Here is a 20,545-nt window from a genome sequence, read left to right on the forward strand (position 1 = left end):
ACAACATGCTAATTCATGATAACTAAACTGTAATTCATGTTCACAACATATAAAGCTTTATAACAACATGCTAATTAATGTTAACATGTTAATTCAAGACAATAGAATGCTAATTCATGACAACAACATGCTAATTAATGACAACAGCGTGTTAATTCAAGACAACAACATACTAATTCATGACAACATGTTAATTAAAGACAACAACATGCTAATTAATGTTAACAACATGCTAATTCATGACAACAACATGCTAATTCATGATAAAAAAAAATTGTAATTCATGTTCACAACATATAAAGCTTTATAACAACATGCTAATTAATGTTAACATCATGCTAATTCATGACAATAAAATGTTAATTCATGACAACAAAATGCTATTTCAAGCTAACATGTTAAATCATCAACAGGATCTTAATTAATGATAACGACATGTTAAATCATGCTAGCAAACATGTTAATTAATGATAGCAACATGCTAAATTAACCTGCTACACACTAATTCATGGTAACCACATGCTCAAATATGTTAAAATATGTTAATGCAGGATGACTACATTAAAAAATGTTAATTCAAGCTACATAATGCTAGCAAAATGCTAATTCTAATGCTAAAAACATGTTAATCGTGTTTGCAAGATGATAATTCATATTAGCAATGCAATAAATCATTATTTCAACATATTAATTCATGTTAGCAATGTGTTTTAAATATCCCAAATAATGTTAGCAATCTCCTAAATCATGAGCTAAATCCTACTAGCAAAATGTTATAATAGGCTAGCAACATGTTATATCATTTTAGCAACATGCTAATTCATTTTTGCAATGTTTTAAAACATGCTACCAATGTGTTCAAGGTGTTCCCATTATGGATTTTTGAAGATGACCTTTCCATGAAGTGTAGTTGTAGTTGAAGATAACTTTATATATTAGCAGTGACACTATCAGGTTTTGTCATTTACAACAAAGTTAGCTAGCGTTGTAATATAGCAATTAGCCTAATATATAACAATACCGTTTACAGTTAACAAACCTTGCTGTATTTTCGTGGAATTCATTAAAAGAAGGAACACCGCCATCTTGCTTCGTCAACGCACATGAGGTCGTAAACATGACTTCTCTCCTCGTGAATACGAACATCCCAGGAGGACTTGAGCGCATTAAGTGAATGAAAACATCTTGAAAAGATTTAAATCTACAAATTGCAGCGTATATAAAGTTATTGTCTTGCAAAAGTACAAGAAAATTCGTCCCAAAAACTCTCATAGACTTAACATTGACAAAAATGTGTGTGATTATATATTCGAATCAGAGCATCATAGAGACTTGAGGCTGGACTCTTTTGACTCGGCCTGTCAAGCAGACAATAAGTAGTGACATCACAACTTTATAGCCACGCCCTAGCAACCAGTTACAGCACCCTAACAACCGTCTATCAACATTAACAAGCCATATCTCAGCACCAGAGCAATTGTAGAAATACAGTGTTGGGCTCTTTTGACCCAGACTGCCAAATAGACTTTAAATATCACCCCATAAACTGTATAGCCACACCCTAGCAACCATTTAGAGTACCCTAGCGACCGTACAAACACAAAAATAAGCCCTATCTTAGTACCAGAACACCGTACAGACATGTGGGTGGGCTCTTTTGACCCAGACTGCCAAATAGTCTTTAAATATCACCCCATAAACTGTATAGCCACGCCCTAGCAACCATTTAGAGTACCCTAGCGACCGTACAAACACATAAATAAGCCCTATCTTAGTACCAGAACATCGTACAGACATGTGGGTGGGCTCTTTTGACCCAGACTGCCAAATAGTCTTTAAATATCACCCCATAAACTGTATAGCCACACCCTAGCAACCATTTAGAGTACCCTAGCGACCGTACAAACACAAAAATAAGCCCTATCTTAGTACCAGAACACCGTACAGACATGTGGGTGGGCTCTTTTGACCCAGACTGCCAAATAGTCTTTAAATATCACCCCATAAACTGTATAGCCACACCCTAGCAACCATTTAGAGTACCCTAGCGACCGTACAAACACAAAAATAAGCCCTATCTTAGTACCAGAACACCGTACAGACATGTGGGTGGGCTCTTTTGACCCAGACTGCCAAATAGTCTTTAAATATCACCCCATAAACTGTATAGCCACGCCCTAGCAACCATTTAGAGTACCCTAGCGACCGTACAAACACATAAATAAGCCCTATCTTAGTACCAGAACATCGTACAGACATGTGGGTGGGCTCTTTTGACCCAGACTGCCAAATAGTCTTTAAATATCACCCCATAAACTGTATAGCCACACCCTAGCAACCATTTAGAGTACCCTAGCGACCGTACAAACACAAAAATAAGCCCTATCTTAGTACCAGAACATCGTACAGACATGTGGGTGGGCTCTTTTGACCCAGACTGCCAAATAGTCTTTAAATATCACCCCATAAACTGTATAGCCACACCCTAGCAACCATTTAGAGTACCCTAGCGACCGTACAAACACAAAAATAAGCCCTATCTTAGTACCAGAACACCGTACAGACATGTGGGTGGGCTCTTTTGACCCAGACTGCCAAATAGTCTTTAAATATCACCCCATAAACTGTATAGCCACGCCCTAGCAACCATTTAGAGTACCCTAGCGACCGTACAAACACATAAATAAGCCCTATCTTAGTACCAGAACATCGTACAGACATGTGGGTGGGCTCTTTTGACCCAGACTGCCAAATAGTCTTTAAATATCACCCCATAAACTGTATAGCCACACCCTAGCAACCATTTAGAGTACCCTAGCGACCGTACAAACACAAAAATAAGCCCTATCTTAGTACCAGAACACCGTACAGACATGTGGGTGGGCTCTTTTGACCCAGACTGCCAAATAGTCTTTAAATATCACCCCATAAACTGTATAGCCACGCCCTAGCAACCATTTAGAGTACCCTAGCGACCGTACAAACACATAAATAAGCCCTATCTTAGTACCAGAACATCATACAGACATGTGGGTGGGCTCTTTTGACCCAGACTGCCAAATAGTCTTTAAATATCACCCCATAAACTGTATAGCCACGCCCTAGCAACCATTTAGAGTACCCTAGCGACCGTACAAACACATAAATAAGCCCTATCTTAGTACCAGAACATCGTACAGACATGTGGCTGGGCTCTTTTGCAGTCCCTTTTGCCACTGCAAGCACCAATCACATTTTCTTCAGGAAATGTACATTCTAGTTATTATTATTAATAATATTCCACACTTTCGTCCGTGCGCTACTCCTCCCACACCGTTTGTCATAGACCCATGAAGGAGTACATCTAGGACCAAGAAAGAAGAGTAGAGTATATTTGGCATTTAATCTGCATTAGCTTCATTTTTCTTTGACTCAGACTGTAAGCTTTTTAAGTGCCAATGCAACAAAACCAAGAGCAAAGGATGCGCATTAAAGAGTTAGTTCACCCCAAAATGAAATGTCTGTCTTTAACTCCTCTCCCTAATGTCGTCCCACACCCGTAAGACCTCCGGTCATCTTCACACACAGTTTAAGATATTTTATATTTAGTCTGAGAGCGTATGCAAGTGTATGCACACTATACTGTCCATGTCCAGAAAGGGAATAAAAACATCATCACAGTAGTCCATATGAGACATCAGTGGGTTAATTAGAGTCTCTTGAAGCATCCAAAATACATTTGGGTCCAAAAATAACAAAAACTACGACTTTATTCAGCATTGTCTTCTCTTCCGCGTTTGTGTTCAATCCTCAAATAAAGATTCAAACGGTTATGACTCAGCGAATCGATTCATGGTTCGGATCACGTGTCAAACTGCTGAAATCACGAGACATTGGTGATCCGAATCATGAATCGGTTCGCTGATTCATAACCGTTTGAATCTTTATTTAAGGATTGAACACAAACGCGGAAGAGAAGCCAATGCTGAATAAAGTCGTAGTTTTTGTTATTTTTGGACCCAAATGTATTTTGGATGCTTCAAGAGACTCTAATTAACCCACTGATGTCTCATATCGACTACTTTGATGATGTTTTTATTCCCTTTCTGGACATGGACAGTATAGTGTGCATACACTTGCATACGCTCTCGGACTAAATATTAAATATCTTAAACTGTGTGTGAAGATGAACGGAGGTCTTACGGGTGTGGAGCGACATTAGGGAGAGGAGTTAATGACAGACATTTCATTTTTGGGTGAACTAACCCTTTAAGTGTGTAATCAATGCTTTCTGTATTTCATCGTTCTCATGCTGCCACAGAGAATTATGGGAAATGTTGTTTTTTCACACAAGCCTGTTGCTTCATTAACTGGCTAAGCGAGTATCTTCTGGCATGCGTGATCACTATTATTCATTAATTTCCATAATGCAGACAAACTAAATTATGCGATTAACACTCACTATTAACACTTACGGTAATTATGATCAATATGAAAATGATGAAAGAAATTTGTTTTTAATATCATGTTTTAGACACTACCATTAATATCAATTAAGAATATCATGATGATTTTTAATGTTTTGAAAGAAGTATTCATTTGATGATAAATACAGTAAATCAGTGAAATATTATTCCAGTGTAAATCATCAGTCCTCTATGTGAATATATAGTAAAGTGTGATTTATTCCTGTGATCAAAGCTGAATTTATCATCATTCCTCCAGTCTTCAGAGTCACATGATCCTTCACTAATCATTCTCAGATGAGGATCTGATGATCAACACACATTTAGGATTATTATCAGTGTTGAAAATAGTTCATATTTCTGTGGAAACAGGATTCTTTGATGAATATAAAGTTCAAAAGAACATCATTTATTAGAAATATAAATATCTTTACTCTCATTTTTGATCAATGGAATGCATCCTTGCTGGGAAAAAAAGTATTAATTTCTTGACAAAACTTGAAAGTCTGTCCTTCTAGAAAGATCTTCAGATCTTGGAAGTCATAATTACTATGTGAAGTGCATTTAAGTGATCATAACATGGACATGTCGCCAATTTGTGTTGGCATGATGTAATTTCCCTGGCAGCTGCTGCCGAGATTAATGGGAAGAGCAGACGTTTAGCTCTCCTCAGGTACATTAGTCCTCATGCGTTCGGGAAATAATTTAAGACCACAGTTCTCCGTCCTCGCCAGCTCGCGCTGAATCTCTCAGAGTCTGTTAAACTCGTGTCTAAATTAGATGATGTCGAGAGGTCGGACTAATTAAACCCGTGTTGATGTCAGTGTGTGTAAGCAAAACAACTGGTGCACTGTTAAAGATGGCTGACAGACTGGGAAGGACAGCTGAGCTCTGGAGGATGATAAGCAAGCAACTTTATTTATACAGCACATTTTTAAAACAACAGCCATTGCCCCAAAGTGCTTTACAGAGATAAAATGAAAACATTAAAACAACATTTAATGTTGCTTGCACCAAAGCAAACTCAACATTGGTCGGCTGGATCAGTGTGTTCCCACCCCTCACCATGACTGGCAGTTTTTAACACACGATTAACTAACTTAACCAGGCCCCCGCCCTTTATTCTGCGTATTCATTATTTAAAGCGGTCCTGATGGAGAGACTCTAGAAGAAGAGACGACATGTAGAATGAGACAGGGCTCCTGTAACCCCGAACCAAGCTCGATGATGGACGCACTCTTGCTCTTGCTCTGTGTGTGTGTGTGTGTGTGTCCTTGTTTATATTAAATTGCGGGGAAATGTCCCCATAAAGATAGTAAAACCTGAGATCAGCAGCCAGCGGTCGCCACAATGTTAATGGATTCATAAACATACTAAAATATTATTATTTTTAAATGTAAAAATGCAGTATGTCTAGGTATGGATCCGCACGCGCACACACGCGGTTTACAGGGACTTGGTGTACAATAATTATAGCTGTGCATTTAATATTTGTACTTTTTTTGATATAATAATATGCACGGTGGCTCTGGGTTGTCAAAACATCTCTCAAAATGCATTCTTTCAGATGCGAAAATGCAGAAAACGAACCTGTTCTGAATTTTTTTTGACGGACAAAAGTTTCGGAGGCAGTGTGCAAGCGTGATTGACATAACGTGAGGTCGAATAATTTTTTTGCGTGGATATACATACAGTAATAAACGGAGTAATCAGACTAACATCGATTGTTGTTGTGTGAGACGTAGGAGAGGAATGGGGGGGGGGGTGACAAATTACAAATTACCCTTTAAAATAACATCTAACTACTCCCTAAATACATATTCTAATTACACGTTTTTTTCTTTTCACTACCCTTTTGTTGGATTATCTGTTTTTTCCCACTCTTTCCTTTTTTATTTATTTCCCATTATTTAGTAGTTGTCTATTACGTATTTTTTTGTTCTTGTTTGGGTCCCCCCCCCCACTATATGTATTATTTACAATTACTGTATGTATTTTATGAATAAAAAAAAGATTTAAAAAAAAAATATGTGCGAAAATTTCGCATGTGAATTTCGGACTCAGTGTGCAAAGGCCTCAAAGGTTGGGTAAGTGTTATTTCAAAAGAGTTTTACAAAACGGACTCAGGCCGAGTCCAATAACAAACTTGTAGCCAATCATCAGTAAGGGGCGTGTCTATATTAAGGGGCGTGTCTACTGATGATGGTGAGAAGAGCACGTTCAGAATGTAATTTTTGGTCGGGCCTGGGCACTTTCACGCCAGGGGGGCGGTAGCTACAAAATAGTATCTGTCCACATACAAAACATGAATGTGGTTACGTTAGACACTTTATTTCCACTTTTCAAATATGTTCTTCATTTTTATTGGAAATAAACACATTTCCAATCTGATATTCGGCAAAAGGCGGATTCGAACCGCAGGTTGAATTGCGTTAAAACATAGTGCTGCGCATCTTACCCCTACACTATCACGACTGATCGAGAATGATGGCGTGTTCCCGCCTTTACAGAATGAACATGCGCTTGCAATTGAAATCTCAACGTTACCTGCGTCCTGATGGATGGGTTATCTCCCGCGGTAATGCAATATTTTTTTAGGATTTTTTTTCTTTCCTTTTTATAAAATTTTGCATCGCTGCTGTTTCTCTATCACACAACTGCAAACTATAAGCTAGACACTTCATGAAGTCAGAGGCGCTATGGAGGACCAACCCTGCACAAATTAAAAATAAATAAATGAATGAATGAATGAATAAGTAAATAAATGAATAAATAAATATACACATATGTAAATTAATAAAAACATAAATAGATAAATACATGTGATAATAGGAAAATAAATAACAGAATAAACGACTTGATTAAATAAATATGATTCATTTTTATTTAAATAAAATGTTGTATTATCTTTCCCTTAATTTATTATTTTCTGCTTTTATAAAAATATATCTTTTAACTTTTATTTATTTGTTAATTAATTTTAACATTCATTTTTACATTTATTTTTATATTTATGCGTTCATTTATTTTTTACATTTATTTTTCCCTCATGTATTTATTTTTACATTTATTGATCGATTGCTTCATTTCTTTTTCTTTTTCCGTGTGCAACATGTAAATGAGGAGGCGGTCCTTGTGTAGCTTCAGCACATCATTGGTTGAGAGCTCACCACAGTCTCTGAAGCTCACGCAGAATCAGACCAGCGGAGGAGAGGTGGTGTCAGTAAATGACGGCCGCATAGTTCTTTCACTAAACAAACGTATCGATGTTTCCAGCAGTTTGACCCATTGAGAGATACGTTTCAATGGTACTTATCAGAAGAGAGTGCGATGGTCGTCCCACCTTACTACCATCTGACTCACGGGTTTTGAATGTGCTAGGACATAACGTTACAGTGTTTTGCAGCGTGTCTATTAATTATCGCGGCAACATTTCAGTCTTTATTTCCACGCCCATATCGTAATATAACCCTCCTAACACATCGATAAGCACATCTAGTTTTAACAACAGTAATTTGATGCGTTGTTTTCGACTTCAATCGCTAAGTAGCACAACTCTCTAACTAACGTTAGCTGTTTGTGAAACGTCCACCATAGTTTACACATGCAAGAGCTGAACTTACAACCTGTCGAGGTCAAAATCACTACTATAAGGACCACTGGAACGTATCTCTCAATGGGTCAAACTGCTGGAAACATCGATACGTTTGTTCGTGTGTGAGCGTGCGTGAGCTTCAGAGACTGTGGTGAGCTCTCAACCAATGATGTGCTGAAGCTACACAAGGACCGCCTCCTCATTTACATGTTGCACACGGAAAAAGAAAAAGAAATGAAGCAATCGATCAATAAATGTAAAAATAAATACATGAGGGAAAAATAAATGTAAAAAATAAATGAACGCATAAATATAAAAATAAATGTTAAATTTAATTAACAAATAAATAAAAGTTAAAAAGATATATTTTTATAAAAGCAGAAAATAATAAATTAAGGGAAAGATAATACAAAATTGTATTTGATTAAAAATGAATCATATTTACTTTATCAAGTCGTTTATTCTGTTATTTATTTTCCTATTATCACATTTATTTATCTATTTTTGTTTTTATTAATTTACATATGCGTATATTTATTTATTTATTCATTTATTTACTTATTCATTCATTCATTTATTTATTTGTAATTTGTGCAGGGTTGGTCCTCCAAAAGGCGAGAGCCGCGTCACACATGAGACCAAATTCATCAAGCATTATGCAAAAACCATACACTGTAAAAAACACATTTTATTTATTTCAGTATTTGAGATGTTATAATAAGAGATCAGCAAGATCAGCTCACACAATGTGTCCGACCAGTAAGATACTACACCCCTAATATATGTTTGTTTCCTCTTTTCATGATCTATATAACCCTAATCCGGTCATAATATGTCGTTAGCTGGACTCGTGCTTGTATTCTATCGAGCTGTTCATGAGAACGGTTTGTGTTTTTGTGATGGATATTCACTTTTTTATTGAATATTCGACCTGGATTAGTAACTCACAGATTCTGCCGTAGTCGTTGCCTGGGTTATGTATGTGTGGGGCGGAGCTATCAAAATAGGGGCGTGACCCTTTTGGGGGTAGGGGCGTGTTTGTTTTGGTGATTTGAAATAACAACAACAGTTACCAGAAAGCACTTACCCCACCTTTAAAGGTGTCATGAACTGGCTTTTAAAAAAATGTTATACTGTTGTCTGAGGTCAACTAATGACGTTTGTGTGGTTTTTACATTCAGAAACATCATAACTAATACGTTTTAGGCTATTTTCTCCACTGGTTTTGAGGCTCTCTCCAAAACGCTGGGTTTTGATGGGCGTGTCGCTGGAGACTTGGAAGTAAACTCCCTCGGCTAGGATTGGATAAGATTTGCATATTTAATGAGCTTTAGCTCCGCTGTCATATCTATGGGCCTGTCAGTTCAGTTCACATGAGGGAGGATTATTTTGAAAGTGGCAACTGCAACTTGACTTTATCAAACCAACACAATGATTTATTTCTCATCCACCCGCGATTGTATTACATGGCCCGCACCCGCACGATCGGTCGGCACACACACACACATACACACACACACACACACACATGCGCACCCAGATCAGGAAAGAATTTCTGCCGACGGGCTTACATTTTGGTCTGGTACAGCCCTGGGACTAGTATTATTACATATAAAAAAAGACATCTTACATAAGTTTGCTGCACCATTCCTGTCAGATCCAATGTAGAAGCACAACACTGTGTCTGCAAATCCAGCACCTGAGACTGGTTTACAAACGGTTCAGCGGTGAAATGAAGCGAACACACAAACGTTCTTACCCACGTGAGCTGGAACTTCCTTAAAAATAAATGAAGTATCACACATTCCTAATATTATGATCCAAAGGCAGCTTATGCAGCGACTGTGTTCCTCCACAATATCTTGCTATCTTCTTCCACATTGTTATTGATGCTGGCTAGCGAGCCAATCAGCTCCATGAGTCGGTGGGCGGGGCTACTGGATTAGATGTGCCGGTGGGCAGGGCTACTGAATTAGATGAGCCGGTGGGCGGGGCTACTGGATTAGATGAGTCGGTGGGCGGGGCTACTGGATTAGATGAGTCGGGGCTACTGGATTAGATGTGCCGGTGGGCAGGGCTACTGAATTAGATGAGCCGGTGGGCGGGGCTACTGGATTAGATGAGTCGGTGGGCGGGGCTACTGGATTAGATGAGTCGGGGCTACTGGATTAGATGAGTCGGTGGGCAGGGCTACTGAATTAGATGAGTCAGGGCTACTGGATTAGATGAGTCGGTGGGCGGGGCTACTGGATTAGATGAGCCAGTGGGCGGGGCTACTGGATTAGATGAGCCGGTGGGCGGGGCTACTGGATTAGATGAGCCGGTGGGCGGGGCTACTGCATTAGATGTGCCAGTGGGCGGGGCTACTGAATTAGATGAGCTGGTGGGCGGGGCTACTGGATTACACGGTCTGTAAAGTGTTTCGTCGCGCGATGACGTAAGCATGAAGCACACGATCGTTTTCTGAGCCTGGTGTCTATAAAAGCTTTTCTTTGACTAACAAGGATGTTTTCAGATCTGAAATTTACAGGATAATCTTATATTACCGTGACCTTTTATATATCAAAAGCTCAAGGGAAAGTTGATTTCTCAATTCATCACCCCTTTAAGTGTGTGCTGCTCCTAACCTTCAGCATCTCCTCGTCTCTTAGTTCCCTGTATGTCCAACTTCACGGCCGCGATGGGAACCGTTCTGTCTCCGGATTATCCGGAGGGTTACGGAAACAACCTCAACTGTGTGTGGCTGATCATCGCAGAACCGGGCAGCCGAATCCACCTGGCCTTCAACGACTTCGACCTGGAGCCGCCGTACGACTTCCTGACGGTGCGGGACGGAGAGCCGGTGGATGCCGTGGTTTTGGGACGCTTCACCGGGGCCGAGGTGCCATCTCACCTCACCAGCAACTCCAACATCCTCCAGCTGGAGTTCCAGGCGGATCACTCCATGTCCGGCCGGGGCTTCAACATTACCTACAGCAGTGAGTGTGTGTGTGTGTGTGTGTGCTTGGATGAGTGTGTTAGGGTTAGTTCACCCAAAAATGTGCATCCTGTCATTAATTCCTCCTGTGGTTGGCCAGCCGTCAGACCTCCGCTCATCTTCACACACAGATGAAGATATTAGTGTTGAAATCCGATGGCTCAGAAAGGCCTTCATTGACACCAATGTCATTTCCTCTCTCAAGACCCATAAAGGCACTAAAGACGTCGTTACAAAGCCCATCTCACTACAGCGGCTCTACAATCATTTATGAAGAGGCCAGAATAGTTTTTTGTGAGCAAAAAAACTAAATAACGACTTATATAGTGATGGTCAATTTCAGAACAAAGCTTCGAACCGTTATGAGTCAGTGAATCGATTCATGATTCGGATCGCCAAAGTCACATGATTTCAGCAGTTTGACACAATCCGTAAATATATATATATATATATATCTCAATTAATTGCATCAAAAGAAAAGTTGTTTTTTGCCTTATAAATGTGTGTGTACTGTGTATATCTATTATGCATATACTGTAAGTAAGAAAAATATATTATATTTATATATAAGACAGTTTATATAAATATATATACAGTATATAAATGCAAATATTCCTTAAATATATACATGTATATTTGTGTATTTATATATGCATACTAATTATACACAACACACACATATGTTATGTAAACACAACTTATATGTTTTAGTTTAGTTAACAAGAAAAAACTATATTTATGCATTTATTTACACTCTTATGTATATTCTTTTTCTTAACAATAGAAAAAGACATTTATTATATAATTATAACAATTATTTATTTACCGGCTGTTCTAACCTAAAAGAGTTTGTGATGCTTTATGAAAGATTAATTTTTGCTAACACATTTTTGGCATGTGAAGTGTCGTCTTCAATCAGATTGAGAACAGCTGTCAAGTAGGACATATGGAAGGACATATTTTCCTCGATTAATTCATAAGCCATTTATCCACCAGCATCAAATAACTTAATCCTGTTCGCTGAACATCACACCATTAGCTCAGCCAAAGTAATCCTCAAATGCCTCTGTGGCCCCAGTGTTTACCCACAATCCTGTGTTTTCTACAGTGTGATAATGCATTATGTATATTCAATTTCATTAAGTAAGTAACAAGCGTTCTGCTTTGATGTTGTGTGTTCAGCGTTTGGACACAATGAGTGTCCGGATCCCGGAGTGCCAATCAATGCCAAACGTTTTGGGAATAATTTCCAGCTGGGAAGCTCCATATCCGTGGTGTGTGAAGAAGGATTCATAAAGACTCAAGGATCCGACACTATTGTGTGTGAACTGGAGGCTGGGAAGGTGATGTGGAGTGGCTTAATCCCCAAGTGTGAAGGTAGGTCTCAATAGAAAATAACACACACTGCAAAAAATGCTCTTCTTACTTAGTATTTTTGTCTTGTTTCTTGTCCAAACATCTAAAAATTCTTAAAACAAGAAGTATTTACTAGACAAGCAAAAGTAATTGTCTTGTTTTGGGGAAAAATAACTCAAAATGAAGAGAGTTTTTGCTTAAAATAAGAGAAATAATCTGCCAATGGGGTGAGAAAAATTTTCTTACCCCATTGGCAGATTATTTATCTTATTTATCTTATCTTCATTTTGAGTTATTTTCCCCAAAACAAGACAATTACTTTTGCTTGTCTAGTAAATGTTTCGGTAATACTTTAGTATAGGGAACACATATTCACTATTAACTCTGACTTTTTCCTCAATAAACTCCTAATTTACTCCTTATTAATAGTTAGTAAGGTAGTTTTTGTAGTATTTAAGTTTAGGTATTGGGACGGATTAAGGGATGTAGGATAAGCTCATGCAGAATAAGGCATTAATATGAGCTTTATAAGTGCTAATAAACAGACAATATCATAGTAATATGCATGATAATGAGCAACTAGTTAAGTAAGGGCTAATGTCCACCCAGCCGGTTGTTATCGCAGAATAAACCTCTCCAGAGTGATCAGGACCCCGAGGCGAAGCGGAGCGTCACTCTGAAGGAAGAAAAAGAAAAACAGTTCCAACTGCTTTAAGCCTTTATCTATTGCTGCTAAATGTTGAAATGAATGCTGAAAGGGTTAGTTCACCCAGAAATGAACCCAAGCCTATGATTTACTCACCCTCAGGTCATTATAGGTGTTTATGACATTCTTCTGTCAGACAAATACAATCAGAGTTATATTTAAAAAGTCCAGGCTAACGTTAATCCCAGCAGTAGTTGTAGCTGTTTTTGAAGTCCATTAAATGCAGCTGTCCGTCAAATAACGTGCTCCACACGACTCCGATGGGTTAATAGAGCCTTCTGATTCCAATCGATGCGTTTGGGTCAGAAAAATATCCATATTTAAAACGTTATAAAGGAAACCCGCCTTGAAGTCTTCCATTGTAACCCACGGCTGTTTAAGCCACAAGATGGCGCCAGCGTTAAGCACAGAAGTAGAACCGGTCGAGATAACTCGCAGTACCCGGATGAGCGGTGTGTGTTATCTGGAAATAACATACCGCTGGAATGAGCGATTGACCAATCAGAATCAAGTATTTCACAGAGCTGTGTAATAAAAGTCAATAACGGAACCTTAAAATAAAGTGTTGTTTCTTAATGTAAGAATTTTTTGATATTTTGACTAGAAACAAGGCGAAAAAATGCTAAGTAAGAAATGCATTTTTGCAGATGAAGTTTATTCTTTTATCAAGAAAAAAAAAATATTAGAGCACTTTTTTTTGTTTTAATCATTTTGTAGGAAAACAAGACGTTCGTTTTAAATTATTTAAAGGGCTCATATGGTGCATAAGTCCATTATGTTGTTTATTAATCATTATTATTATTAATTTGTTAGCTTCTGAAAAGCTCAGAGCGCTCTGATTGGCCAGCAGACAGCAGACTGGCCGAACACAAATGTAATACTTTTAATAACAAACACATTTAATAATGTCAGATTCAGTCTTAGTAAGTTACTCTAAAAACATAATTAATCACTAGCTACATACAAATTACATTACTTATGGGATTTAGGAAGCATATATCAAGGAATATCAAGGATACATGGATAGACATAAAATTGCTCTTTTAATTCTTACAAATAGATAATATAAAGTTTCATAAATTATTCTTTAACTGAGCAAGGAATTGAAAGGCAGAAGTCTGCCAAATGCATAAATGTAAATGTAAGGGTTACATTATTAACATTCACTTTAATATTAGACGTCGACTTTTGATGTTAAATCCACTATTGTTTTATATAGAATTGTTCAACAGTTTATAATGCAATTATACATTAGACGTAACTGTAATTATTTTATTTTATTTCATTGTATTATTTTATTTGTTTTATTTAATTTAATTACATTTATATTATTATATTATCATACTAAGTATAATATATTATACTTTAATTCTTTATTTTTTAATTTAATTTCATTTAATTTCATTTTAGCCAAGGCAAATTTATTTATACAGCACATTTCATACCCAATGGCAATTCAAAGTGCTTTACATAGAAATTAATTAAAATAGTGATAACAAATGCATGAGAAATAAGAATACCACGCTTAAGAATTCAAAATAAAAACAAGGATAATTAAAATACTTGTAAAGAGAATTAGAAAAATAAAATGGTAAAATGGTGATAAATAGATAATTTTATGTTATTTAATTATTGTTTTATTCTGGTTTTACTTTATTTTATTTTACCTGTTTAAATTTATTTAATTATTTAGATTTATTTTATTTTATTATTTTGATTTGTTTGTTTATCTGTGTAGTTTTATTTAGCTTATTTTATATAATGTATTTTTTGTTTGTTTAAGAAAACATTTTTTTGGAATGCATTGATAACCCAACCCTGGTTGTCAGTATAAATCTTAAATAACGGCTGGCTGCTATTTAAATTTCCTTAAGGCCAATTCAAAGGGATTGTCCTTTCACTAAAGGAAAAGGAAAATATTAAAAGCACAATATGACCCCTTAAGTATATAGTACATAGACATTTTATTGAAGGACTAGCTAGGACGAGGTTTCCCCGCTAAACTGAGGTGCAGTAATTCTCCTTCTGCTGCATGTGTTTGTAATGTCCCTTCAGCTCCGTGCGGAGGCCATTTCAGTGCTCCGGTGGGACTCATCCTGTCCCCAGGGTGGCCCGGATACTACAAAGACTCGCTGAGCTGTGAGTGGGTCATCGAGGCCGAGGCTGGACGCTCCATCAAGATCAGCTTTGACAGGTCTGTGGGATTATTTCTGCTCACTTCATGCTCAGCAACATATTCATATCTCTGCCCCGGGTGTGAAGGCCGTGTGTGTTCCATCGCGTCTGCCGTGAGAGTCGAATTAATAAAGTATAATGTCAAAGGTAATTGAATCGTGAGCCTCAGCCGAATGCACTGGAGTTCACATGTTTGTCCCGCCGAGAGACACTCACATTAGCGTCTGTATAAATGATTACTCAGTGTTGATCCTTAGGCGTGGTCGGCAGAGCTGGACAGTAACTCAGCTCATTTACTCGAGTACTGTACTTAAGTTCACTTTTTGAGTATCTGTTCTTTACTTGAGTCATATTTTTTTCTGTAAACGTATGACTTTATCTTCACTACATCTGAAAGACAAATATCGTCCTTTTGACTCCACTACATTTCTATCAAGGTCCTCGAAGTGGAAAGTCGTTTCTGTCGAAGCTTTGAAAGTCAGTGGATGATTTTTTTCTTCTTTAAAAGGTGTTTGGGTTTTTGCAGAAAGCCTTTCAGGAATCACTCTTGTAGAGTCTCGTGAAGTTCAATGATTTCACAGCATTTATTAAACACTGATTTATAGTTTAGAGCAAAATGGAAGAAGACGGATGTCCAAATGCTCATTTAGTGGAGGATTCACATAAACAAAGTTGATTCTGTCTTCAGTGAAGGTGAACAGTGTGAGAATATCAAATGTGTATCAGTGTAATGGATCCGTGCATTCGGCCTTAAAGTGACAGCAGCTTTGTAACTTTTCTACAAGTATTTAAATGAGTTTAAGTTAGTCGTATGCTAGTATGTCAGATGGAGCATCACTGACTGGCTTAAACCATGATGGCATAATGTGCATTTATACAACTATAATACAATAATGCGCTGATAAAAAAAAAGAAATATACTTTTGAAAACAAATACTTCTGTACTTTTACTTCAGTAAAAATCTGTTTTTACAACTTTTACTTGTAACGGAGTAATATTTGACCAGCAGTACTGTTACTTTTAATCAACTCTTAGACTTGTGTACTTTGTCCACCTCTGGCGGTCGGAGGATAAATCTATGCCTGTGAAAGTAAAGTGGAATGAATCTAGATCTTGTTATGAATAATCCGGAGTCTGATATGACACTCGCGATCCGATCCGGAGTCTGATATGACACTCGCGATCCAATCCGGAGTCTGATATGACACTCGCGATCCGATCCCGAGTCTGATACGACATTCGCGATTCGATCCGGAGTCTGATACGACACTTGCGATCCGATCCCGAGTCTCATATGACACTCGCGATCCAATCCGGAGTCTGATTTGACACTCGCGATCCGATCCCGAGTCTGATATGACAGTTGCGATTCGATCCGGAGTCTGATATGACACTCGCGATCCGATCCGGAGTCTGATATGACACTCGCGATGCGATCCGATCCAATCCGTAGTCTGATACGACACTCGCGATGCGATCCGATCCAATCCAGAGTCTGATACAACCCTTGCGATCCGGAGTCTCATATGACACTCACGATCCGATCCGGAGTCTCATATGACACTCGTGATGCGATGCGATCCGATCCGGAGTCTGATACGTCACTTTGCGATCCGATCCTGAGTCTGATACGACACTCGCGATCCGGAGTCTGATATGACACTTGCGATCTGATCCGGAGTCTGATATGACACTCGCGATGCGATCCGATCTGGAGTCTGATAAGACACTCGCGGTGTGATCCGATCCGGAGTCTCATATGACACTCACGATCCGATCCAGAGTCTGATACGACACTCGCGATTCGATCCGGAGTCTGATACGACACTTGCGATCCGATCCGGAGTCTGATATGACACTCGCGATCCGATCCGGAGTCTGATACGACACTCGCATCCGGAGTCGATCCGGAGTCTTCTGATTCGATCCGGAGTCTTCTGATACGACACTCATGATCCGATCCGATCCGGAGTCTGATACGACACTCGTGATGCGATCCGATCCGGAGTCTGATACGACACTCGTGATGCGATCCGATCCGGAGTCTGATACGACACTCGTGATGCGATCCGATCCGGAGTCTGATACGACACTCGCGATGCGATCCGGAGTCTTCTGATACGACACCCGCGATCCGATCCGATCCGATCCGGAGTCTGATACGACACTCGCGATGCGATCCGATCCGTAGTCTGATACGACACTCGCGATGCAATCCGGAGTCTTCTGATACGACACCCGCGATCCGATCCGATCCGGAGTCTGATACGACACTCGTGATGCGATCCGATCCGGAGTCTGATACGACACTCGTGATGCGATCCGATCCGGAGTCTGATACGACACTCGTGATGCGATCCGATCCAGAGTGTGATACGACACTCGCGATCCGATCCGGAGTGTGATGCGTCACTCGCGATCCGATCCGGAGTCTGATACGACACTTGCGATCCGATCCGGAGTCTGACATGACACTCGCGATGCAATCCGATCCGGAGTCTGATACGACACTCGCGATGCGATCCGGAGTCTTCTGATACGACACCCGCGATTCGATGCGATTCGATCCGGAGTCTGATACGACACTCGTGATGCGATCCGATCCGGAGTCTGATACGACACTCGTGATGCGATCCGATCTGGAGTCTGATACGACACTCGCGATGCGATCCGGAGTCTGATACGACACTCGCGATGCGATCCGATCCGGAGTCTGATATGACACTCGCGATGCGATCCGATCCGGAGTCTGATATGACACTCGCGAAGCAATACGGAGTCTGATACGACACTCGCGATGCGTTCCGATCCGATCCGGAGTCTGATATGACATTCGCGATCCGATCCGGAGTCTGATATGACACTTGCGATCCGATCCGGAGTCTGATATGACACTCGCGATGCGATCCGATCCGATCCGATCCGGAGTCTGATACGACACTCGCGATGCGATCCGGAGTCTTCTGATACGACACTCATGATCCGATCCGATCCGGAGTCTGATACGACACTCGTGATGCGATCCGATCCGGAGTCTGATACGACACTCGCGGTGCGATCCGGAGTCTTCTGATACGACACCCGCGATCCGATCCGATCCGGAGTCTGATACGACACTCGCGATGCGATCCGATCCGGAGTCTGATACGACACTCGCGATGCGATCCGGAGTCTTCTGATACGACACCCGCGATCCGATCCGATCCGATCCGGAGTCTGATACGACACTCATGATGCGATCCGATCCGGAGTCTGATACGACACTCGTGATGCGATCCGATCCGGAGTCTGATACGGCACTCGTGATGCGATCCGATCTGGAGTCTGATACGACACTCGCGATGCGATCCGGAGTCTGATACGACACTCGCGATGCGATCCGGAGTCTGATACGACACTCGTGATGCGATCCGATCCGGAGTCTGATACGACACTCACAATGCGATCCGGAGTCTTCTGATACGACACCAGCGATCCGATCCGATCCGGAGTCTGATACGACACTCGCGATGCGATCCGATCCGGAGTCTGATACGACACTCGCGATGCGATCCGGAGTCTTCTGATACGACACCCGCGATCCGATCCGATCCGGAGTCTGATACGACACTCGTGATGCGATCCGATCCGGAGTCTGATATGACACTCGTGATGCGATCCGATCCGGAGTCTGATACGACACTCGTGATGCGATCCGATCCGGAGTGTGATACGACACTCGTGATGCGATCCGATCCGGAGTGTGATACGACACTCGTGATGCGATCCGATCCGGAGTGTGATACGACACTCGCGATCCGATCCGGAGTGTGATACGACACTCGCGATCCGATCCGGAGTCTGATACGACACTTGCGATCCCATCCGGAGTCTGATACGACACTTGCGATCCGATCCGGAGTCTGATACGACACTTGCGATCCGATCCGGAGTCTGACATGACACTCGCGATGCAATCCAATCCGGAGTCTGATACGACACTCGCGATGCGATCCGGAGTCTTCTGATACGACACCCGCGATCTGATCCGATCCGGAGTCTGATACGACACTCGTGATGCGATCCGATCCGGAGTCTGATACGACACTCGTGATGCGATCCGATCCGGAGTCTGATACGACACTCGTGATGCGATCCGATCTGGAGTCTGATACGACACTCGCGATGCGATCCGGAGTCTGATACGACACTCGTGATGCGATCCGGAGTCTGATACGACACTCGCGATGCGATCCGATCCGGAGTCTGTTATGACACTCGCGATCTGATCCGGAGTCTGTTATGACACTCGCGATCCGATCCGGAGTGTCATATGACACTCACGATCCGATCCGGAGTCTGATATGACACTCGCGAAGCGATACAGAGTCTGATACGACACTCGCGATGCGTTCCGATCCGATCTGGAGTCTGATATGACACTCACGATGCGATGCGGTCCGATCCGGAGTCTGATATGACACTCGCGAAGCAATACGGAGTCTGATACGACACTCGCGATGCGTTCCAATCCGATCCGGAGTCTGATATGACATTCGCGATCCGATCTGATCCGGAGTCTGATACGACACTCGCGATCCGATCCGGAGTCTGATATGACACTTGCGATCCGATCCGGAGTCTGATATGACACTCGCGATGCGATCCGATCCGGAGTCTGATACGACACTCGCGATGCGATCCGGAGTCTTCTGATACGACACTCATGATCCGATCCGATCCGGAGTCTGATACGACACTCGTGATGCGATCCGATCCGGAGTCTGATACGACACTCGCGATGCGATCCGGAGTCTTCTGATACGACACCCGCGATCCGATCCGATCCGGAGTCTGATACGACACTCGCGATGCGATCCGATCCGGAGTCTGATACGACACTCGCGATGCGATCCGGAGTCTTCTGATACGACACCCGCGATCCGATCCGATCCGGAGTCTGATACGACACTCGTGATGCGATCCGATCCGGAGTCTGATACGACACTCGTGATGCGATCCGATCCGGAGTCTGATACGACACTCGTGATGCGATCCGATCTGGAGTCTGATACGACACTCGCGATGCGATCCGGAGTCTGATACGACACTCGCGATGCGATCCGGAGTCTGATATGACACTCGCGTAGCGATACAGAGTCTGATACGACACTCGCGATGCGTTCCGATCCGATCCGGAGTCTGATATGACACTCGCGATGCGATGCGATCCGATCCGATCTGGAGTCTGATATGACACTCGCGAAGCAATACGGAGTCTGATACGACACTCGCGATGCGTTCCGATCCG

The 20,545-nt window shown here is 41.1% G+C and overlaps 1 protein-coding gene across 2 annotated transcripts in view; it reads left to right on the plus strand.

The window, feature by feature from the left end:
• csmd3a (CUB and Sushi multiple domains 3a) overlaps positions 1–20,545 on the plus strand; it is a 579,356-nt gene that overhangs the window by 199,431 nt on the left and 359,380 nt on the right. For both annotated transcript variants that reach the window (XM_067447773.1, XM_067447774.1), the window contains exons 14-16: positions 10,692–11,018; positions 12,200–12,394; positions 15,135–15,273. In XM_067447773.1, coding sequence (XP_067303874.1) covers positions 10,692–11,018; positions 12,200–12,394; positions 15,135–15,273 — 661 coding nt within the window. The remainder of the gene's footprint in view (positions 1–10,691; positions 11,019–12,199; positions 12,395–15,134; positions 15,274–20,545) is intronic.

Source organism: Pseudorasbora parva, chromosome 7, assembly GCF_024679245.1.
Source record: "Pseudorasbora parva isolate DD20220531a chromosome 7, ASM2467924v1, whole genome shotgun sequence".
Taxonomy (NCBI): domain Eukaryota; kingdom Metazoa; phylum Chordata; class Actinopteri; order Cypriniformes; family Gobionidae; genus Pseudorasbora; species Pseudorasbora parva.